This window comes from Phascolarctos cinereus, unplaced genomic scaffold, assembly GCF_003287225.1.
Source record: "Phascolarctos cinereus isolate Bilbo 61053 unplaced genomic scaffold, phaCin_HiC Scaffold_4;HRSCAF=312, whole genome shotgun sequence".
Taxonomy (NCBI): Eukaryota; Metazoa; Chordata; class Mammalia; order Diprotodontia; family Phascolarctidae; genus Phascolarctos; species Phascolarctos cinereus.
In genome coordinates, this window is record NW_027555847.1 from 156,743,368 (window position 1) to 156,760,783 (window position 17,416).

The following is a 17,416-nucleotide window of genomic DNA, read 5'->3' on the forward strand; positions in this document are numbered from 1 at the left end:
GGACCTGCTTTTCTCCCCATTCAGGGTAGCGCTGCTGTTTGTTGGGATGGAGAACGCTTTTGGGAAGGGATAGCCCACCTTCTCTCCTTCCCTCCTCTCCCCTTGCTGGAAAATGTAACTTTAGAGCTCGAGTTTTAACCTTTTGCGTTCTGGACCAAGATGGCAGTCTGGTTGTCAATAAACACCCCCTCCTCTATATAATGGTTTTAAATGCATAAAATTCATAGGATTACAAAGGAAACCAATTATATTGAAATTTATATATAGTGTCAAAATACATGTGTTTTTTTAAAAACAGGTTCACCACACCAGGTCAAGAACCTTTATTTTAGAGACTCATTGCTTGGAGGCTCAGGGTGAGAGAGGGAGATGAAGCCAGTGTTTTTGGTTGTAGGGATCTGGTGAGAAGACTTTGGAGAGGGTGGGGAGTGGTGATGGGGGTTAGGGGACAGGTAACTTTCTGTTCTCCTGCCTCCCACCTAATTGGAACAACACCTGGCTTTCTGCTGCTAGGGGCTCCAGTTAAGAATGTCTAGGTATTGGAGCAAAATGACTCCCCTCCCCTCCTTCCCCCCGCCCCGCGTTGATCAATCAACTTGTTGAATTGACAAAACTGAATCAAGCCCTTCTTCTTCTTCTTCTTCTTTTTCTTCTTCTTCAGGCAATCGGGATTAAGTGACTTGCCCAGGGTCACATAGCTCGCAAGTGTCAAGGTCCTCCTGACTCCAAGGCCAGAGCTCTATCCACTTAGCCACCTAGCTGCCCCATAGAAGAGAGGGATTGGTTTCCAATCCAATTTTTCAGTGGTAGGTTTTTTTTCCCCCCAAGCCCTTCTTAGAGACCCAGACCCTTTCCCCAGAAAGATACATGGAGTCTCCCCCTTTTTTTTTCATTCATCCCTAGAACCTGTTCCTCTATTTTCTAAATACTCTAACGTGGTATGTGTGTCTTCCTAATCTCTTTTTTTTCCCTCTTTTTCTCTTTTTTTTCTTTTTTGGCTAGGCAATGGAGTTAAGGACTTGCCCAGGGTCACACAGCTAGTATGTATTATGTGTCTGAGGCCGGATTTGAACTCAGGTCCTCCTGAATCCAGGGCCAGTGCTCTATCTGCTGCACCATCTAGCTGCCCTTGTGTCTTCCTAATCTCAATGAAGGTTTGAAGACCTGGCACCCAGTTCTAGCTCCACAACCAATTGACTGTGACCTTGTCTACCAAAAGGGTCTGGACCAGAGGATCATTTGACTGCTTTCTAACCCTGACATTCTGTGGTGCTATGTTTAGAATCTCCTCCAACCTATGACCATAGGCCACCCCTTCCCCTCCACCAACCTCAAGATTATTTATAGCATTGCTTGTGTTCTGGCTGGGAGACCATGTGAGTCATTGTCTATTTTAAGAAGAGATAGTATGAGCTGGGAGAGATGGGGAGTGTCCCCCAACCATTCCTTCCCTCCTCTCCTCTACCCAGGGGGCTCTGAACACTGGAATTGGGGTAGGGCAGGACTTCAAAATATGGCAGTATAATTTGTTCATGCCTTTTTGTTGTTCAGTTGTATCCAACTCTTCGTGACCTCATCTGGGATTTTCTTGGCAAAGATACCGATTCCTTCTCCAGCGCATTTTACAGATGAGGAAACTGAGGCAAACAGAGTTAAGTAACTTGTCCAGGGTCACACAGCTAGTAAGTGTCTAAGGCTTGATTTGAACTCAGGTCATCCTGACTCCAGCCTGGTGCTCTATCCACTGTACAACCTAGCTTACCCATGTCTTTAAGAGAGGGACAAAAACAGATACAGAATGGATAGGATAGATAGTTTCTGCCTTCCCCGCTTCCCACCAAATATCACAACTTTCTTAAAACCTTCCTGTGGGGGAAGAATACCTTTTTTTAGTATAATCATGTACTTTATTGTTATGCAATAAATAAAATGCAATTGATAGCAATCAGGCAAGCAAAACCTTTACAAACATTATATGGCAATATAGACAGATATTGGTTTTTTTGTGCCCACATGCAAGAAAATCACCTTAGCTTGAAGGTAAGGGAGATGTATTGAGGAGGGAACATGTTCAAAGTTGGGATTCTCATGGGAATGGGTTTGATTGAGATAAATACCTTTTGATAGGAGACTAGACTACAGAATCTGCATTAAGGGAAGAGTTCTGGTCCATAGTCCCTATTTTGAACTCTTCCTCTGTTGCTTCACTTCATAGATCCTTGGAGGGGGAGCCAAAAGCATCTTTGAGTTTAATGAGATGGGGCACCAGGGATGCTGGACTGTGGCCATGGTAGGGCTTGGTGAGTACTGCATTGAGAGGATGCTGGGCTGGGGGTGGGGCCATTGGAAGGAGACTAGAAAGAAACATGATGAGACACACATGTTGGGGGAGATAAAACCTGGATTGGGGGAAGTCAAGTCTTAAGGTAGGAGGGATGGGTCATATCTGTGTGGAATGTGCACGCAATGGAAGGGGCATTAGATTTGAAATCAGAGAACCTGGGATTTGAATTCTGCCTCATACATTGATGATGGGCCTTAGCTTTCTCTAGTGTAAAACAAGGGTGTTAGACTAGATAATCTTTAGTCTCTTCCTATGATCCCATAGCTTTCTCAAGTGTAAAATAATGTTGTTAGACTAAATAATCTCTAAAGTATGATTCCATGGGGCTTTGCTCATAGTAAGCTTTCAGATATTTGTTGACAGGTGGATTAAAAGCCAGTCCCTGGAAAGAACACAAATATTTCTGTACCTCACCCTCAGCCTCCACAGTGCAGGGTCCAAAGCCTGCTTCTTACTCATCCCACAGGCTCCATCTTGGGAGGAGTCTAGGGTTTTGGACCATTGCATGATCCTCCTGGTCCCATGTCTACCATGATGGGAGGGGTTGGAGAGAGGAGGGTGAAGTCCCTGGATTGGACAGTTGCATGAAGAGAAATTTGTATGGAAAGGCTAGGGTGTAAGAAGGTATGAGAAGACTTTGGAAGATAGCAGCTAAGAAGCAAAAATCTTATCGGTCTCCAAAGACCAGATGGAGGAAAGGCAAGGACTATATTATTCGTTCATTTATGTCTTTGTATCTCTAGGGCCTAGTTCTTGGTGCACTGTTGTTGTTTTTCAGTCATGCCCAACTGAGGCAAGGATGAGGAACTGAGGCCAGTAAGGGTTAAATGACTTGCCAGGGGGTCATACAGCTAGGAAGTGTCTGAGGTCCCATTTGAACTCAGATCCTTCTGAATACCAGGCTCTGTGCTCTATCTACTGTACCACCTAGCTGCCCAGTACATAGTAGATGCTTACTAAATACTTTTGTTGAGTTGAATTGGACTTGGGCACACAGTTGGAATGAGTGAGCCAGCATTAGCTGCTTTCTACCCTTCTCTGGCCCCAGTTTGGGGGACTGACAGAGCCCCTTCCCAAGTATCTATTGGGATGTGGCTTGAGTCTCTGGGGGTGGGAGGGGTAATGCAGGATTTAGGGGAGGGAGGAGTTTAAGGGGCTACAAAGAAAAGATAGATCTCTGCAGGTGGGGTGGAACTTGGTTTACTGAGCTGCCCCACCCTCAGCCCTGACCACGGCTCGGCTCTACCAGCAGCGGTAGACAGGGTAGGTCTCCGACACAAACTCAGGGTGGATGATGTAGTTATTTCTCTGGGGTCCTCCGATCAACTTGAAGTGACTGGTGTCCCACCTGCAGAGGTGAGAGGAGATTGAAACAGGCCATCCCATCCGAAGAGATGATCTGAGTTTCATACAACTGGCCTCTAGAACCCCTTAACCCCTGGGGGTTCATATTTATGGTAGGAAGGGCCTGGGCCTCCAGGCTCCATTCAATGGTTTAGCCTCCCCTGTATTCCATTCTGAGACCCAGATGTTGGGAAGGAGGGTCACAAAACACACAGTGAGAAGGGGAGGTGGGAGTTCCTGATTTCAGCCCACATCCTCAGCTTCTACATCCAATATCCCCAGCCCTAATAATGATCCAGCTCCTGAAGTCCTAAGACTGTGTCCTCAGGATCCCATTCCCCTGGAAGCTTAGCTCAAAGACTAGGCACCATGACCAGCACTTATGAAGACAAAAAGTCTGAAAGCACCATTTAAGACAATGGTGTCCCCTTCCCAGTGCTAGATGTAAAATGTTCCCAACCAAAAAAAGGACAAAACTGAGGGAGATATATCAAAAATGAGGAAGGGGACGGAAGGCCCACCCAGCAAAGGAGACAGGCACACTTACTTAAGGTTTGCATAGTGACATGGTGATGGAGGGAGGAGGGGTGAAGCAACACAGTTCATTCCTGGCCTGTGGTTGTAAGGGGGGGCACTCCTGTAAGGAAAGAAAAAGGAAAAGGGATATAAGATTAGGCAGTTGGAGTACCATTCTCCAATTTCCTCTCCTTCTCAAACTCAGGTCTGTGTGCAAACCAAAGTTACCTGTTGACTTCTGTGCCCATCTGACCATCCAGATCCTACCTGTTCTTTGATGCTCAGCTCAAGGTCCACCTAATTGAGGAAACCTCTTCTGACTGTTCCAGTCCACACTGTTCTCTCCCTCCTCTGAACATCTAGGGCATTTATTTTCTGTACCTGTCCTCTGGACACTTATTACAAATGACCTTATATCATTCTGCACCCCAGGCTTGCTCCCTGACCAGACACTGAACTCCTCAAACACAAAGGTTGTATTCTTTTCCTTTGTCTTCCCTATAGCACAGGACTAGACACCCAGGGGCACCAGAAATGAAAACTTAATGTGGATCGAATGCCCCAGTGGTTTCTGTAAAATGTTCTCCATCCTGCGGCCTGTGTTTTTATACTGTAGGGAAACCGGATTTCTCTAGGCTCTTAGAGGTTCTGAAGAACATTGTGGAATTAGGAAATGGAGATCTGAAAAGACCTTTAGAAATGATTTAGTCTAAATTCCTTATTTGACAAGTGAGAAAACAGAGACTCAGAGAGTAGAAACCCACCCGAAGTTATACAGCTAAGTTAGTAGCCTAGCTATGAGGCTGCGCTTTTGGTGGGAACACTTTCCATTGTGGTCCCTGGGGGTGTGTCAGTATTTCAGTCCTTTTGGGTGCTTCTTTGTGGCTGAAGGTGTCCTATGGATGGGAAACCTTGTGCCTCACACTTAAATAGTTCTTAAGTCTTCCAAAGTGCTATCCACCATCAATATTTTTTTAGTGGTCAGAGGACCTGGACTCTTACTGATGCTGTATGAATTTGAACAGATTACTTCCTCTCTCTGAACCTGTTTATTTGTAAAATTGGAATAACGATTCTTGCTGTAACCATCTTCCAGGATTATGGTGAGGATTAAAGGAGAGAAGATCTATGGCAGTGCTTTGTACACTATAAAGTAAAACATAGATGTAATGAATTATGACCTCATTGTTTCTCCCTCACACCTATGCCTAGAGGCTGGGAGAGTTGTAGCTGTCTTTTCCATTTCAGGAACTTTCATATAGGATCATAGGATTTAGATTGGAAGGACACTTAGAAATCAAATAATCCTGCTGCCTCATTTTATACATGAGGTCAGAGAAATTAGATGACTTTCCCCAATATCATTCAGCTAATAAGGAGCAGAGCTGGGACTGATACCATCTCATGCTCTTTCCAATACACCATTGCTTCCAGCGGTCACATAGCAAGTCAGTGCCAGAAGTGGGGCTAGAATCCAGGTCCAAGCTCTCTGGAGTTCTCCAGTTCCCCAAGATCCCCACCCCAGGAGGGGACTTGTATTAAGGGGTAGGGATTCAATTTACTGCAGGGCCCTCCAGGCCCAGGTGTGTCTACTTGTCAGAGTGGAGGGAAGACTGGTAGGGAGAGGGGAAGCTAGCCAGGCTGGAAGATCTTTATAGCCATATCCTCTCCTTCCAGTGTCTTTGAGAGGGGAACTGAGATTCCCTGGGACTGGATTGGGAAGGCAAAGCTGGGCATCCCAGAGCAAACAGGGGTAAGTCTGGGCTAACCATGAATAGAAGAGAGACAGAGGATTGGGGGTGTTGGAAGGCCGCCGAGGCCATCTTGTCTGCTCTTCTGCCTCCATGCAAAACCCTCTCATCCACCCCTATTAGTTCCATGTAATCCCAAATTTGTTCACCACCCTCCAAATTTTCCTCCGCGTGAGGCCACCCTGAATTTCCTCCACAGTGATAATCACTGCAGGGTAGAGCCAGACGATCCCTTCGAACCTTACAGTCGGTTGGGTCAGATGGCGCTCGTTGTTAGGCGCCCCTGTGGCATAGTAGTCCATGCCTCGAAGGCAGTAATGTCGGCCTGTGCAGGGGCTGTCATATCCCTGGAATGGCAAACGGCCAGGTACAGTGTACCTTGGCCGGATGGATGGCAGCTGGTTCCTGGATAGCGAGTTCAGCATGTTGACCACCACCTCTCGCTCTGCCAGAGCACAGAGAGCCATATGCAAGAGAGAAATAGAAAAGAAATGAGAGACACAAAGAAGTAGAAGGGAGACCAAAGACACAGAGAGATGGAAGGAAAGACCAGAGACATGGAAAAGACAGATTACAGAGAGATCCAGAAAGAATACAGACACAGGAGATGGACAGAAAGAGACAGAATCATGGAGATGTGGAGGGAGATTAATGGAGAGCAAGACACAGAGAGACAGAGATGATGTGGGCAGGGACAGAAAGGAAAAAGGGGAGAGACACAGCATTAAGAGACATGAACAGAAAGATAAATACAGGCAAAAAAAAAAGCAGAGTTATAGCAACAGGCAGGTAGACAAACAGAGGAGAAGGGAGTAGGGAGTTACATAACCTCTTCATTACCCCAGAATTTCCCTAACCCATCCATGCCTTTAGACCGGTATTCATGGCCAATTACCATAGTTATTGAAGCGATCAGGTTTGGGGGGATAGTCCAAGGGCATTCCCCGAATCACAGTTTCCATTCCAGCTTCCTAACAGAAAGAAGAGCAACCTCAGACTCCACAGGGAAAAAATTCAAAGGCCAGGACTCAATGTGGTTCCTACTTCCTTCTTCCTATAGCCCCAGCAGTCCCTCTGACCATTCTGCCCCTCCTCCAGCTCCCAATCTTCTCTAGTGCCCCTCACTTTCTCTCTGTGTGTTCAGAGTTAGTTTCCTAGCAACATCTCCCATCCTCTCTCCTCGTATCTCTTTCCCTCCTCACCTTTCTCCATTCATTCTCTTTGTCCCTTCCATCCTAGGGTAACTATATCCTGGCCCATTTCCTGCCCTAACTCCTCTGGGCTGTGTCTGTCTAAGTCCTTCATTAGAACAAGCTTGAGGGTGGGATATACTTCCACCACCACTCCCCCCCACCCTTGCCCTTTCCCCTTGGAATTTCTCTGAGAACAGAGTTGGTTTTCTCTGTCAGATTTCATCACCTTTGTCATTCTCAATGAGGGATGGACATTTTGGAATATGGATCCATATTTCATTTTCTCTGATGTTAGGTTTTGGCAGGCTCCAGGAGCAAAACCCATCTCTGTCTTTTACTTTTGAGAATGATCTCACCTTGGCTGGCCCCAAGCCTTCCCCCCATTCACTGCCCTTGACGTCACAGCAGGCTATTGCCTATCCTGCTTGCGTCACAGAGGGCACAGGGAGGGAGGGGCCTCTGGGTTTCAGGATGGAGAGAAAGGCTAAGGTCCCCAAGAGGTAGGCAGGGGAGGCTCCAGGTACCATACTCTTTCCCTATCCAGATTAACTCTCAACATTCCCATTCCCACATTAGATCACTCAGGAAAGGGCACTAAAGCTGCATGAGGTGCTTTTCAGAGTTGGGTAGACTGCTTAGGGTGAACTCTATGCACCCCTCCCTCTCTTGAACGTCCATGCCACCCACGTCCCCCCCACATGATCTGACACTAGAACCCAGATGTCCCACAATCAGTTATTAGTTGCCTACTATATGACAGGTACTATGGTGTGGACACAACAAAAATGAAACAGTTCCTGTCCTCAAAAGGCTTACTATCTATCCAGAAAAACATGTACACATTCTTGAGCTCAGCAACTACTAACTTTTAACCTAACCACTTAGCAACAATCTCCACTGGGCAGTCTTTTCCTCTCCCTTTTCTCTGCCCTGATCCCACCATCTGAACATCCACTTCTCTGAAGAGGAAACTGAAGTGTTTGTTAACCCTTGACTGACCAGTCTACTGCCCAGCCTTGCCCACTAACTCCCCATGCCAGTCAAGTGCCAGGTTAAATATCACCTCTTCCTATAGCCCTACATCCCTATCCTCTTGGTAATCTCTTTCCCCCTCTGAAATTCAAATGCTCTTGATATTTGTATCTTCTCATTTAGCACTGAAAACATGTCTGGTATTATTAGTTAACTTTGAAAAGTGTTTTTTAATATTTTCCAATTAGACTATAAACTCCTTGAGGGCAGGAACTGTATCTTATCCACTTGCGTGTCTCCCATAGGACCTATGGGGCACATTGACTTGCACAGATGAGATGCTCAGGCAATGCATTGACTTGCATCCATAGATACATTGACAATAGATGGCAATGGTGTTAGTACTAGGATTCTATAATTTGTATTTTTTTAAAAGGGGAGCTTGGGGAGGGGGCAACATGCAACCCAAAGAAAGAAAAAGCTGTAATGGTGGTGTTTTAGGCATGATGGATGCCAGGGTGGAAGGTAGAGACCTGAGTGAGGGAGGGAAGGGAAACATTACCTGTACAAACCCTCCAACCTGCCCTCCTCCCACCCCCATACTTGCCCATGCTGTGCCAGTTGAAGGGGATACCTTTGGCAGTCTTGGGAGGTAGGTAGTATATTTGTTCCAACCCGCGCTGTGGTATGGTCCTGTCCTCCACGTTGCATACCTGTCTCCACTAATAAAGGTTGGGTTGTATCTCTCTTGTTAGGCCATGATGAGTAGGGGTGAGGAAAGACAGAAAGCATGTCATTCCCCACTGCCCCACCACTAGTCAGGGCTCCAGCCTCAAGAATAGGCCTCCCTTCTGGATCCTCTCCTGGTTGGGAGTCAATCATAAATAACCACACCCTCTCAGGCTAGGTGTCCTCATGGAATAGTGACTCCATCCAGGTGTGAGGAGGGATCAGGACAAGATTCAATTCCAGGGGTGTCACAGGGCTCGAGAGAGACACAGAGTTTAGCTGTGTTCAGCTCAGAAGACATATTTTCTTCAGGGGCCTTGGGACCTGTGAATACTCTATCTAGTCCCCAAGCCAAGCCTGTTCCTACTTTCTCCTCTCCCCAACTCCCACAGGTGGTTAGATCCTCTGTCTAGACTCCAATCATTTTACTTCCCCTCGCCCCAATGGTAACACTATTTTTCAAGTTCCCCAAGCTCAAAAAAATTTCAATCATTTTTGGGTCTTCTACTTTGTGCTATAATCCCTTTTATCCCATCCTGTCCCATCCCATCTCCCATCCTCCATATATCCCATGTCCCATATCCCCATCCCACCTTGCAGTCACTGAGTCCTATGATTCTTCCTTTAAAAAGTCTCTGGAATCCATTCTTTCCTTTTCTTTTCCATTCTTTCTGAGATTGTTGCAAGAGCCTCCTAATGGATTTCCCTGCATCATATTTCCCCTCCCTCCCCCCACCCTTCCTGGCCATCTTACATAGAGCTCCCAAAGTAATTTTCCAAAAGCACTTCACTCTGATTACTCTACTACCTGCCTAAAATGGCTTCCTATTGTACATAAGATAAATTAAAACTCTTCATTCTGAAATTGAGGGGCCCTTACAAATATGACCCTCACTTTAGCAGGGGTGAATATGAGAGCCATTACAAGGGAAGAAGAGTTAACGGGACTTGGAAACTATTTGGACATGGGGAAGGGGAGCTGGTGATAAGGGATGGGAAAGAGTTGTGGACCCAAATGAATGAGCAAATTCTGTCATCCCTAAAACAAGGAAGCCAGAAGGGGAGAAGATGGTGGGTTGTTTTAGACCAGTGAGACATCCAGGTGATGTCCAGCTAGTCGTTGGAAATGTGGGTTTGACATTTCGGCGAAATCAAGGATGGAGATATAAATTCAAGAGTCATCCACATAGACTCCAATAATCGAAGTCAAGACAGTGTATGTGTAAACCAAGGTAGGGAATTATAGAGGAAAAGCAATAGACAAATGAAGACAAAATCTTGAGGCATGACTATATTCATAAAGGAAGTAGAAAAATAAGATGAGGGGAGTGGAGAGAAGCTGGGAAAGGAGACAGAGGAGCAGTAGTTATATGGGTTGGATGAGAATCAGAAGAATTCAGGATCACAGAGGTCAAGAGAGGAATGTTTCAAGAATGAAGGGGTGTTTAATAGCATCAAACAACACAGAAAAGTCAAGGAAGATGGAATAAAGGCCTTTGAATTTGATGATTAGATAATTATTAATGTGACCAGAGATTCCCTTGGCGGCCAACAATTTTTTTCTCCTCCAATCTTTCTTGACCTAATCAAACCCTACTCAATAATCCAAGTTCTAGTTCAAATCTTTTTTCATGAAGTCTTTCCTGTATCCCATCAATGATCTTCCTCTAATCTGAAAACTGATATTCTCAGCCTTTAATCACACTGCGTCTGTTTTGTCTTTTATTTCCTGTGTGTATCTTGTCTCCCCCATCAGACTGTGAGTCCCCTGAAGTCATGGGCCTTGTTTTTAACTCTGTCTTTCCTGCTCAATATAGTTCTGGTCAGCACTGGGCACATAGGGTGGGGAGGGGTATGTATGTAAGGCAGAGAGAGATACTTAATCAATAAATAAATGCTTCTCTGGTGGGGAGAGGTTGTCTTGGGACAAGAGTCAGGGGATCCCTTCACCTAAAGTCAAGGTTCTTCTCAACAGGTAGGGTACGTGGCTCAGTCAAGGGCCATAGGTACCTTCAGGTTCAGAAATCCAATACTTCTGGGGCAAATAGGGGTTTCCAGGCACAGCACCCTTGTAGCTATACTCCTCTACAGCACGCTTCACCATTTTCTCCAAACATTGCCGATCGACATGGTTCTCCAGCATGGGTTTTTTGAGGCCCTGGACATTGTTAACAGGAGAGAGAGGAAGGAATGATAAGGAGTGAATAAGGGGTTTTGTACCCAAAGACAGAGGCTGTCTGGCCCATAAGGGGCTGCAGGAAAGTCAATTCCCAGGCCCTATGGTCACAAGACTATTTTGGCCCAAAGTCCACAGTGTCACACTTTGATCTCAACTCTCTCCCCTTACTGTTTTCTCCTGCCTCAGCTGTCAGTTCCCCTAGAATTCCCTTCCTAACTTTGCACTACCTTCCAGTCTACTCTCTGAAGTATTTTTTCTCTCAATATCCTCACACATTGCTCCTCCCAGTACCCCAACTCCTAACTTCTGCCAATGTCTCCTTATAGTACCCCCAAACCTCTCCCCTTCTCCTCAATGTTCTCTCCCCCAGCCCACCCTCCTAAAGCATTAGGGATAGTCAACATATTGGATGTCAAAATTAGGAGTGCTAAACATCTGAACACACTGGAATAGTTAATTAGAACTAAGAAACTGGAATTTAGTAAAGATATACACCAAGTTCTACATATGGGTTCAAAAGCTCAGCTGCACAAATATAGAATGGGGCAGGCCTGATTTAAGATAAAATATTCATGTGGAAAAAACCCAAAACATCAGAAGTATTTAATGAATTGTTGCATCTGAATCAGCAGTGTGACATGACATAAATAGAAGTCTAGTGACAGGAATGAGAAAGATAATGGTCTGGCGCTGCCAGGCTCTGCCCCAGTTCAGACCAAATCTGGAGTACTGTATTTAGGAGCAGCTAGGTGGCACAGTGGATAGAGCACTGGCCCTGGAGTCAGGAAGACCTGAGTTCAAATCCAGCCTCAGACACTTAGTAGCTGTGTGACCCTGGGCAAGTCACTTAACCCTGTTTGGCTCAGTTTCCTCATCTATAGAATGAGCTGGAGAAGGGAATGGCAAACCACTCCAGTATCTTTGCCAAGAAAACCCCAAAACGGGTCACAACTGAACAAAACAACAAGAGTGAGCTAAGGGTCAAATGAGATAATGTAGGTGCAACACTCCTGTGACTGGCAGACCTGCTTGCTTTCTTTAGCTGGGGAACTACATTACCCATAAGGCTTTGTGAACAGAGTCCTTGAGTTTCTCAAAAAGAGTACTAAGCTTGAAGTGAACAAGGAAGAAGCAGTTGGGACAGAATCAGAGTGATGCTATCAAGCCTAGTATAACTAGATCTGGTACCTAGCCCTGTGGATTCTCTGGGTGGCTGATGCCTCCCCCATCCCTGAACCAGTGTGAGTTGGGAGCTTTGAAAGGAGAACTTGAACTGGGCTTCTCGCCTGTTTTAAAAGATATGAGTATTAATTCCTTGCAAAAAATTTGAGCCAGTAACGCATCTCACTCCTATTTCTTTGTGAGGAGAACTGTTGGATGCTGCCAGGTTGAGGAGGGGCAGTAGGCTCTATCTCCCAAACACATGGCAACTCTGTTTCTTTTGTGAGTATTATTTTATGATCTTAGGTGAATAAGTATCCTGAGATGGGAGTATCCAGGTGATCAGTGAGATGAGGCAGTCTGTGAGAGTCATCAGATCTGAATCTCAGAGCTGGTATCTGTAGCAGCTGAGTTCTATGAGAAAATAGCACAGTCACTAGAGCAGAGAGTGAGAAATCATTTCCTTGAATCTTTTATATGCATCCTCAGTTTCATCTCAGTTTTTGCTAAGTCATAAACTGTTTTAGCTCCTCAGCCAACTGGAAAACTTTTCATCAATAATAATAGCTAGTATTTATATAGTATTTTAAGATTTGCAGAGTTCTTTACAGATATTATCTCATTTTATCCTTATGACAACCCTGGGAGGTAAGTGCTATTGTTATCCCCTTTTACAGATGAGAAAGCTGAGGCAGAGGTTAAATGAGTTGCCCAGGGTCAGACAGCTAGTAAGCTGCCTGAGGCAGTTTTTGCATTCAGCCTTCCCGACTCCAGCTCTAGCATTCCAACCACTGGACCAGCTAGCTGTCTCATTATATCCCTGTACTAGCTCCTTAGTCATTCATGGTTAAAAAGTAGTTTCTTAAAGTTCTTGTGTTCAACTGAAACCAGGCAGAGAATATTGTGCATGCTTCTCTATAACTAACCAGAAAGAGTGTATCTGCTTATGATCTAAGGACTAGTCCCTCATTGGGTCTCTCTCTTTTTTTTTTTTTGTTTTCTTGTGTGGCAGTTGGGGTTAAGTGACTTGCCCAGAGTCACACAACTAGTAAGTGTTATGTGTCGGAAGCTGGTTTTGAAATCAGGTCCTTCTGACTCCAGGGCCAGTGCTCTATCCACTGAGCCACCTAGCTGCCCCAGGGTCCCTTCTTCTAACCAAGACAATTCAATAGTATACTAATAAAATGACATTTATGTACAAAAGATCTTTGGTTGATAACACAAAATGGAATGATCATAAAACTTGAGCCAGAGGGGACCTTCAAGGACATTCAGTCAAATCCCATTATTTTACTGATGGGAAAAACCGAGGAACAGAAAGGTTATGGTTCACCCAAGGTCATACAGTAGTAAGCGTCAGAGCTGGAATTTGAACTCAGGTCCTGAGCTTCCAAATTCAGCATTCTTTCCATTGAACTTTGGAAGGCAGAGCCAGTCATAGCCTGATTGAATAATCTACCTCTCAAAACTTTAGACGAAGGAGGAAGAATCTGGGATACCACTAATGAAAGGTTAAACCAAAAATCCATAAAAGCTGCCATATAGCCTGAAAGAAACCCTGCTAATCAAGCTAATATTCACAAAGAAGGAAGAATGACCTATGGAAGATATGAGGAAACCACTGAGGAGTAGTCTTCAGCAAGCAATTCAGTGCCAACAGAGGAAGGTACCTTAACCATGGGAAAGGTTGTCAATGAAGCAATATAGTCAAAGGGGACCCACTACAGAAAATTCTAGTTATTTCTGGTTAATTCTAGCTATTTGGAAGGTCAGGTAGGATATCCACTTAGCTAGAGAGGAAAGCTCTGAACCTTGACCAGAACATGAATTAGGATGTAGGCATAGCAACATTCTAATTCAGAGAAATGTAAGTAGTTATTAGGAAGCTTCAAGTGACCTGCCTTTGCTATTATGTAAATAGCACTCCCTATAGAATGCCCTCAACTTGTACTTATGCTAAAAGGTTGGGTCCCCAAACGGGTGGCTGCTACGTTGAGTTCTAAAGGTAACCCTGTGAGTCTGCATTCCTAACACCATTGTTCATGAGCCATGGGTGTGCTTTCCATTAACAGACGGCCAATAGGGGCAGCTAGGTGGTGCAGTGGATACAGCACTGGCCCTGAAGTCAAGAGGACCTGAGTTCAAATCTGACCTCAGACATGTAATACTTACTAGCTGTGTGACCCTGAGTAAGTCACTTAACCCCAGTTGCCTAAAAATTAAAAAAAAGAAAAAAAAAGACCACCAATAAACACAATTAGCTCTTATAAGGCAAAGGTACTTAAGATTATATTGTTAAAACAATAGCTACAAAACATTCTTCCCACCAAAGAACTCTGACAAGGGACATCGAAGCTTGCCAAAGTTCTGAGTCTAGACACATAGAGTGGAAGCCAGCAACCAGGAGAGTTAGGTCAGGACCAAATAAAGCCTCACCACCTTGTCACTAGTGTGGGAGGGGTGGAGCCTGGCCCTAGCACTAAATTGAAAATCAAGGACTGAGGCTAGAGATAGGAGTGAACAAAGTAAGACACCAAATACTATGAAAAAATACACTGGGTCTAAGAAAACCCAAAAGACAAATATAAGCAAAGCCTCAGAGAAGAAAATGGCTTGGGTACAAGGACTATGAGGGTACCTGGAAGAAATGAAGCTAGTTATAATAAATGAAAAGAAAGCTGTAGAGGAGGGGTTTTTTTTTAACTTTTTTGTGTCATGGACTCCTTTGACATTCTGATGAAACTTATGAATCCCTTTCTCAGACTAATGTTGTAAAATGTACAAAATAAAAGACACAGGATTAAGAAAACCAATTGTATTGAAGTATAGTTGTCAAAATATATTTTATTTTATTTTTTGGTGAGGCAATCAGGGTTAAGTGACTTGCCCAGGGTCACACAGCTAGTATCATGTGTCTGAGGTCACATTTGAACTCAGGTCCTTCTGACTCCAGGGTCAGAGTTCTATCCACTGCACCATCTAGCTACTCTCAAAATATATTTTAAAAAAAAGTGACAGACTACAGATTAAGAGAATACAAAAGAAAAAATATATGCTATAAAAGAAAAAAATTAGAAGAAAACTTACTAGCTTAGATATAACCAAAGTAGTCCATAGAGAGAAAATTTATATAGCTGAACAATTTCATCAACAAAAATCAGAAAAAATAGAATCTGAACTGAGTATTGCAACTAAAAAAACAAGGACACTAACAAATCAAAAAACCTGTAAAAGTAAATACCAAAGTGGAAATTCTGAAAATCAAGGAAAAGATTAACAAAATTGAAATAAAATTGGATTAATAGATAAAACTAGGAGCTATTAAAAACAAATTGATGAAATAGATAAATAGCTAGTCTGGTTTTTCAAAAGATAGAGGAAAAATAAATGATTGGTGTCAAAAAAGAAAAAGGAAAATTCACAGTTGAAGATAAAATTAAGAAAATTATCTAAAATTATTTTGCCCAAGTATATGCCAACAAAACTGATTACTCAGATGAAGAAATAAATGAATATTTATAAAAATATAAAATATTCAGATTAGGAAAATAAAAAATAGAGAATTTAAATAATCCAATTTTAGAAAAATAATTGAATAAGTTACAAATGAGCTCCCACAGGGTAGAAATTCCAGAGCTAAATGGATTTACAAGTAAATTGTATCAAATATTCAAAGAACAATTAATTCTAATATTACATAAACTGTTTGCAAAAATAGGAAAGGAAGGTATCCTTCTTCAAACTCCTTCCATGTCACAAATATGGTCTTGATTCCTAAATCAGAGAGAGATGGCACAGAAAAAAGACATCTATAGACCAATGTTTCTGAGTATTAATGTAAAAATAATAAATAAGATATTATCAAAGAATCTTCAAAAACATATTTAAGAGAGCATGTCCTATGACCAGCTTGTGTTTATGCTAGAAATACAAGGTTGGTTCAAGATAAGGCAAAATACAGATATAATAGACCAATTAATAACAAAAATAATAATCACATGATTATATCAATAGATGCTGAAATTTTTTTTGACAAAATTTAATACCCATTTTTGTTTTAAAAAAACCTGAAAATCATAGGAATGTTTAGATATGTTCTTAATATATTACAGGGTAGCTAGGTGGCTTGGCACAGTGGATAAAGTGCTGGGCCTGGAGTCAGGAAGACTCATCTTCCAGAGTTCAAATCTGCCCTCAGATACTTACAAGTTGTGTGACCCTGGGCAAATAACTTACCCCTGTTTGCCTCAGTTTCCTCATCTGTAAAAATGGGCTGGAAAAGGAAATGGCAAACCATTCCAGCATCTTTGCTAAGAAAACCCCAAAAGGGGTCATGAAGAGTTGGACGTAACCGAAAAATAACTGGAAAACAACAAAATCCATCTAAAACCAAGAGTGAAGAATATAATTATTGGAGAACTATATTGGAATATAGTTAATGGAGAAAGGCCTTTCTGAGAAAATCAGGGGTAAAGATGTCTATAATTAGCACCATTACCTTGATACAGTGCTAGAAATGCTAGCTATACCAATAAGATGAAAATGGAATTGAGTGAATAAGTATAGGCAAAGAGGAAACAAATCTCTCTCTTTTTTTGTTGCAGATGATATGATGGTCAGAGATGATTCAAGAAACCCTAAAATTAAAAACTTAAGCAAAGTTGCAGGATATAAAATAAGTTTCCATAAATCACCACCATTTCTGTATATTACTAATAAAATGCAACAGAAAGAGATAGAAGGAGAAATTCCATTCAAAATAAAGAACATGTAAGACATTTAAAAATACCAACAGGTACTATGTGAATATAACTACAGAACATTTCCAGGAATAAAGACAGACCTAAATCACTAGAGAAATATTAAATACTCATGGGTAGCCTGAGCTAATATAATAAAAATGACAATAATAAGAATTATCTAAATTAATTTCTTATTCAAGGACATACCAAACTACCAAAGGATTATTTTCTGAAGCTAGGAGGAAAAATTAAACTCATCTGGAGGAACTGAAGTTCAAGAATATTAAGGGAAAATGATGAAAAAAAAAGTGGAAAGGAAGGGACCCTAGAAATAGCAGATTTTAAACTATATTTTAAAGCAGTAATTATCAAAATGATTTAGTACTGATTAAAAAAATAGAAAAGTCAATTGGTGGAACAGATTAGATCTATGAAATACAGAATCAAATTAATGTAATAGCATAATGTTTGATAAACCCCAAACC

The 17,416-nt window shown here is 42.8% G+C and overlaps 1 protein-coding gene across 5 annotated transcripts in view; it reads right to left on the minus strand.

Annotated features, from left to right (window-relative positions):
* Window positions 1–1,896: 1,896 nt before the first annotated feature.
* The window catches only part of SPMIP6 (sperm microtubule inner protein 6), a 49,143-nt gene continuing 33,623 nt past the window's right edge, over window positions 1,897–17,416 (minus strand). Inside the window, exons 2-7 of one of the 5 annotated variants that reach the window (XM_020966977.2) lie at window positions 10,860–11,007; window positions 8,755–8,867; window positions 6,851–6,926; window positions 6,334–6,400; window positions 4,236–4,325; window positions 1,897–3,692 (exon numbers count right to left, since the gene is read on the minus strand). In XM_020966977.2, the coding sequence (XP_020822636.2) occupies window positions 3,587–3,692; window positions 4,236–4,325; window positions 6,334–6,400; window positions 6,851–6,926; window positions 8,755–8,867; window positions 10,860–11,007 (600 nt within the window). In that variant the 3' untranslated portion in view covers window positions 1,897–3,586. Of the gene's footprint in view, window positions 3,693–4,235; window positions 4,326–6,195; window positions 6,401–6,850; window positions 6,927–7,374; window positions 7,528–8,754; window positions 8,868–10,859; window positions 11,008–17,416 lie in introns of those variants that run through there. The other 4 variants (XM_020966975.2, XM_020966976.2, XM_020966980.2 and 1 more) reach the window with 4 other exon arrangements.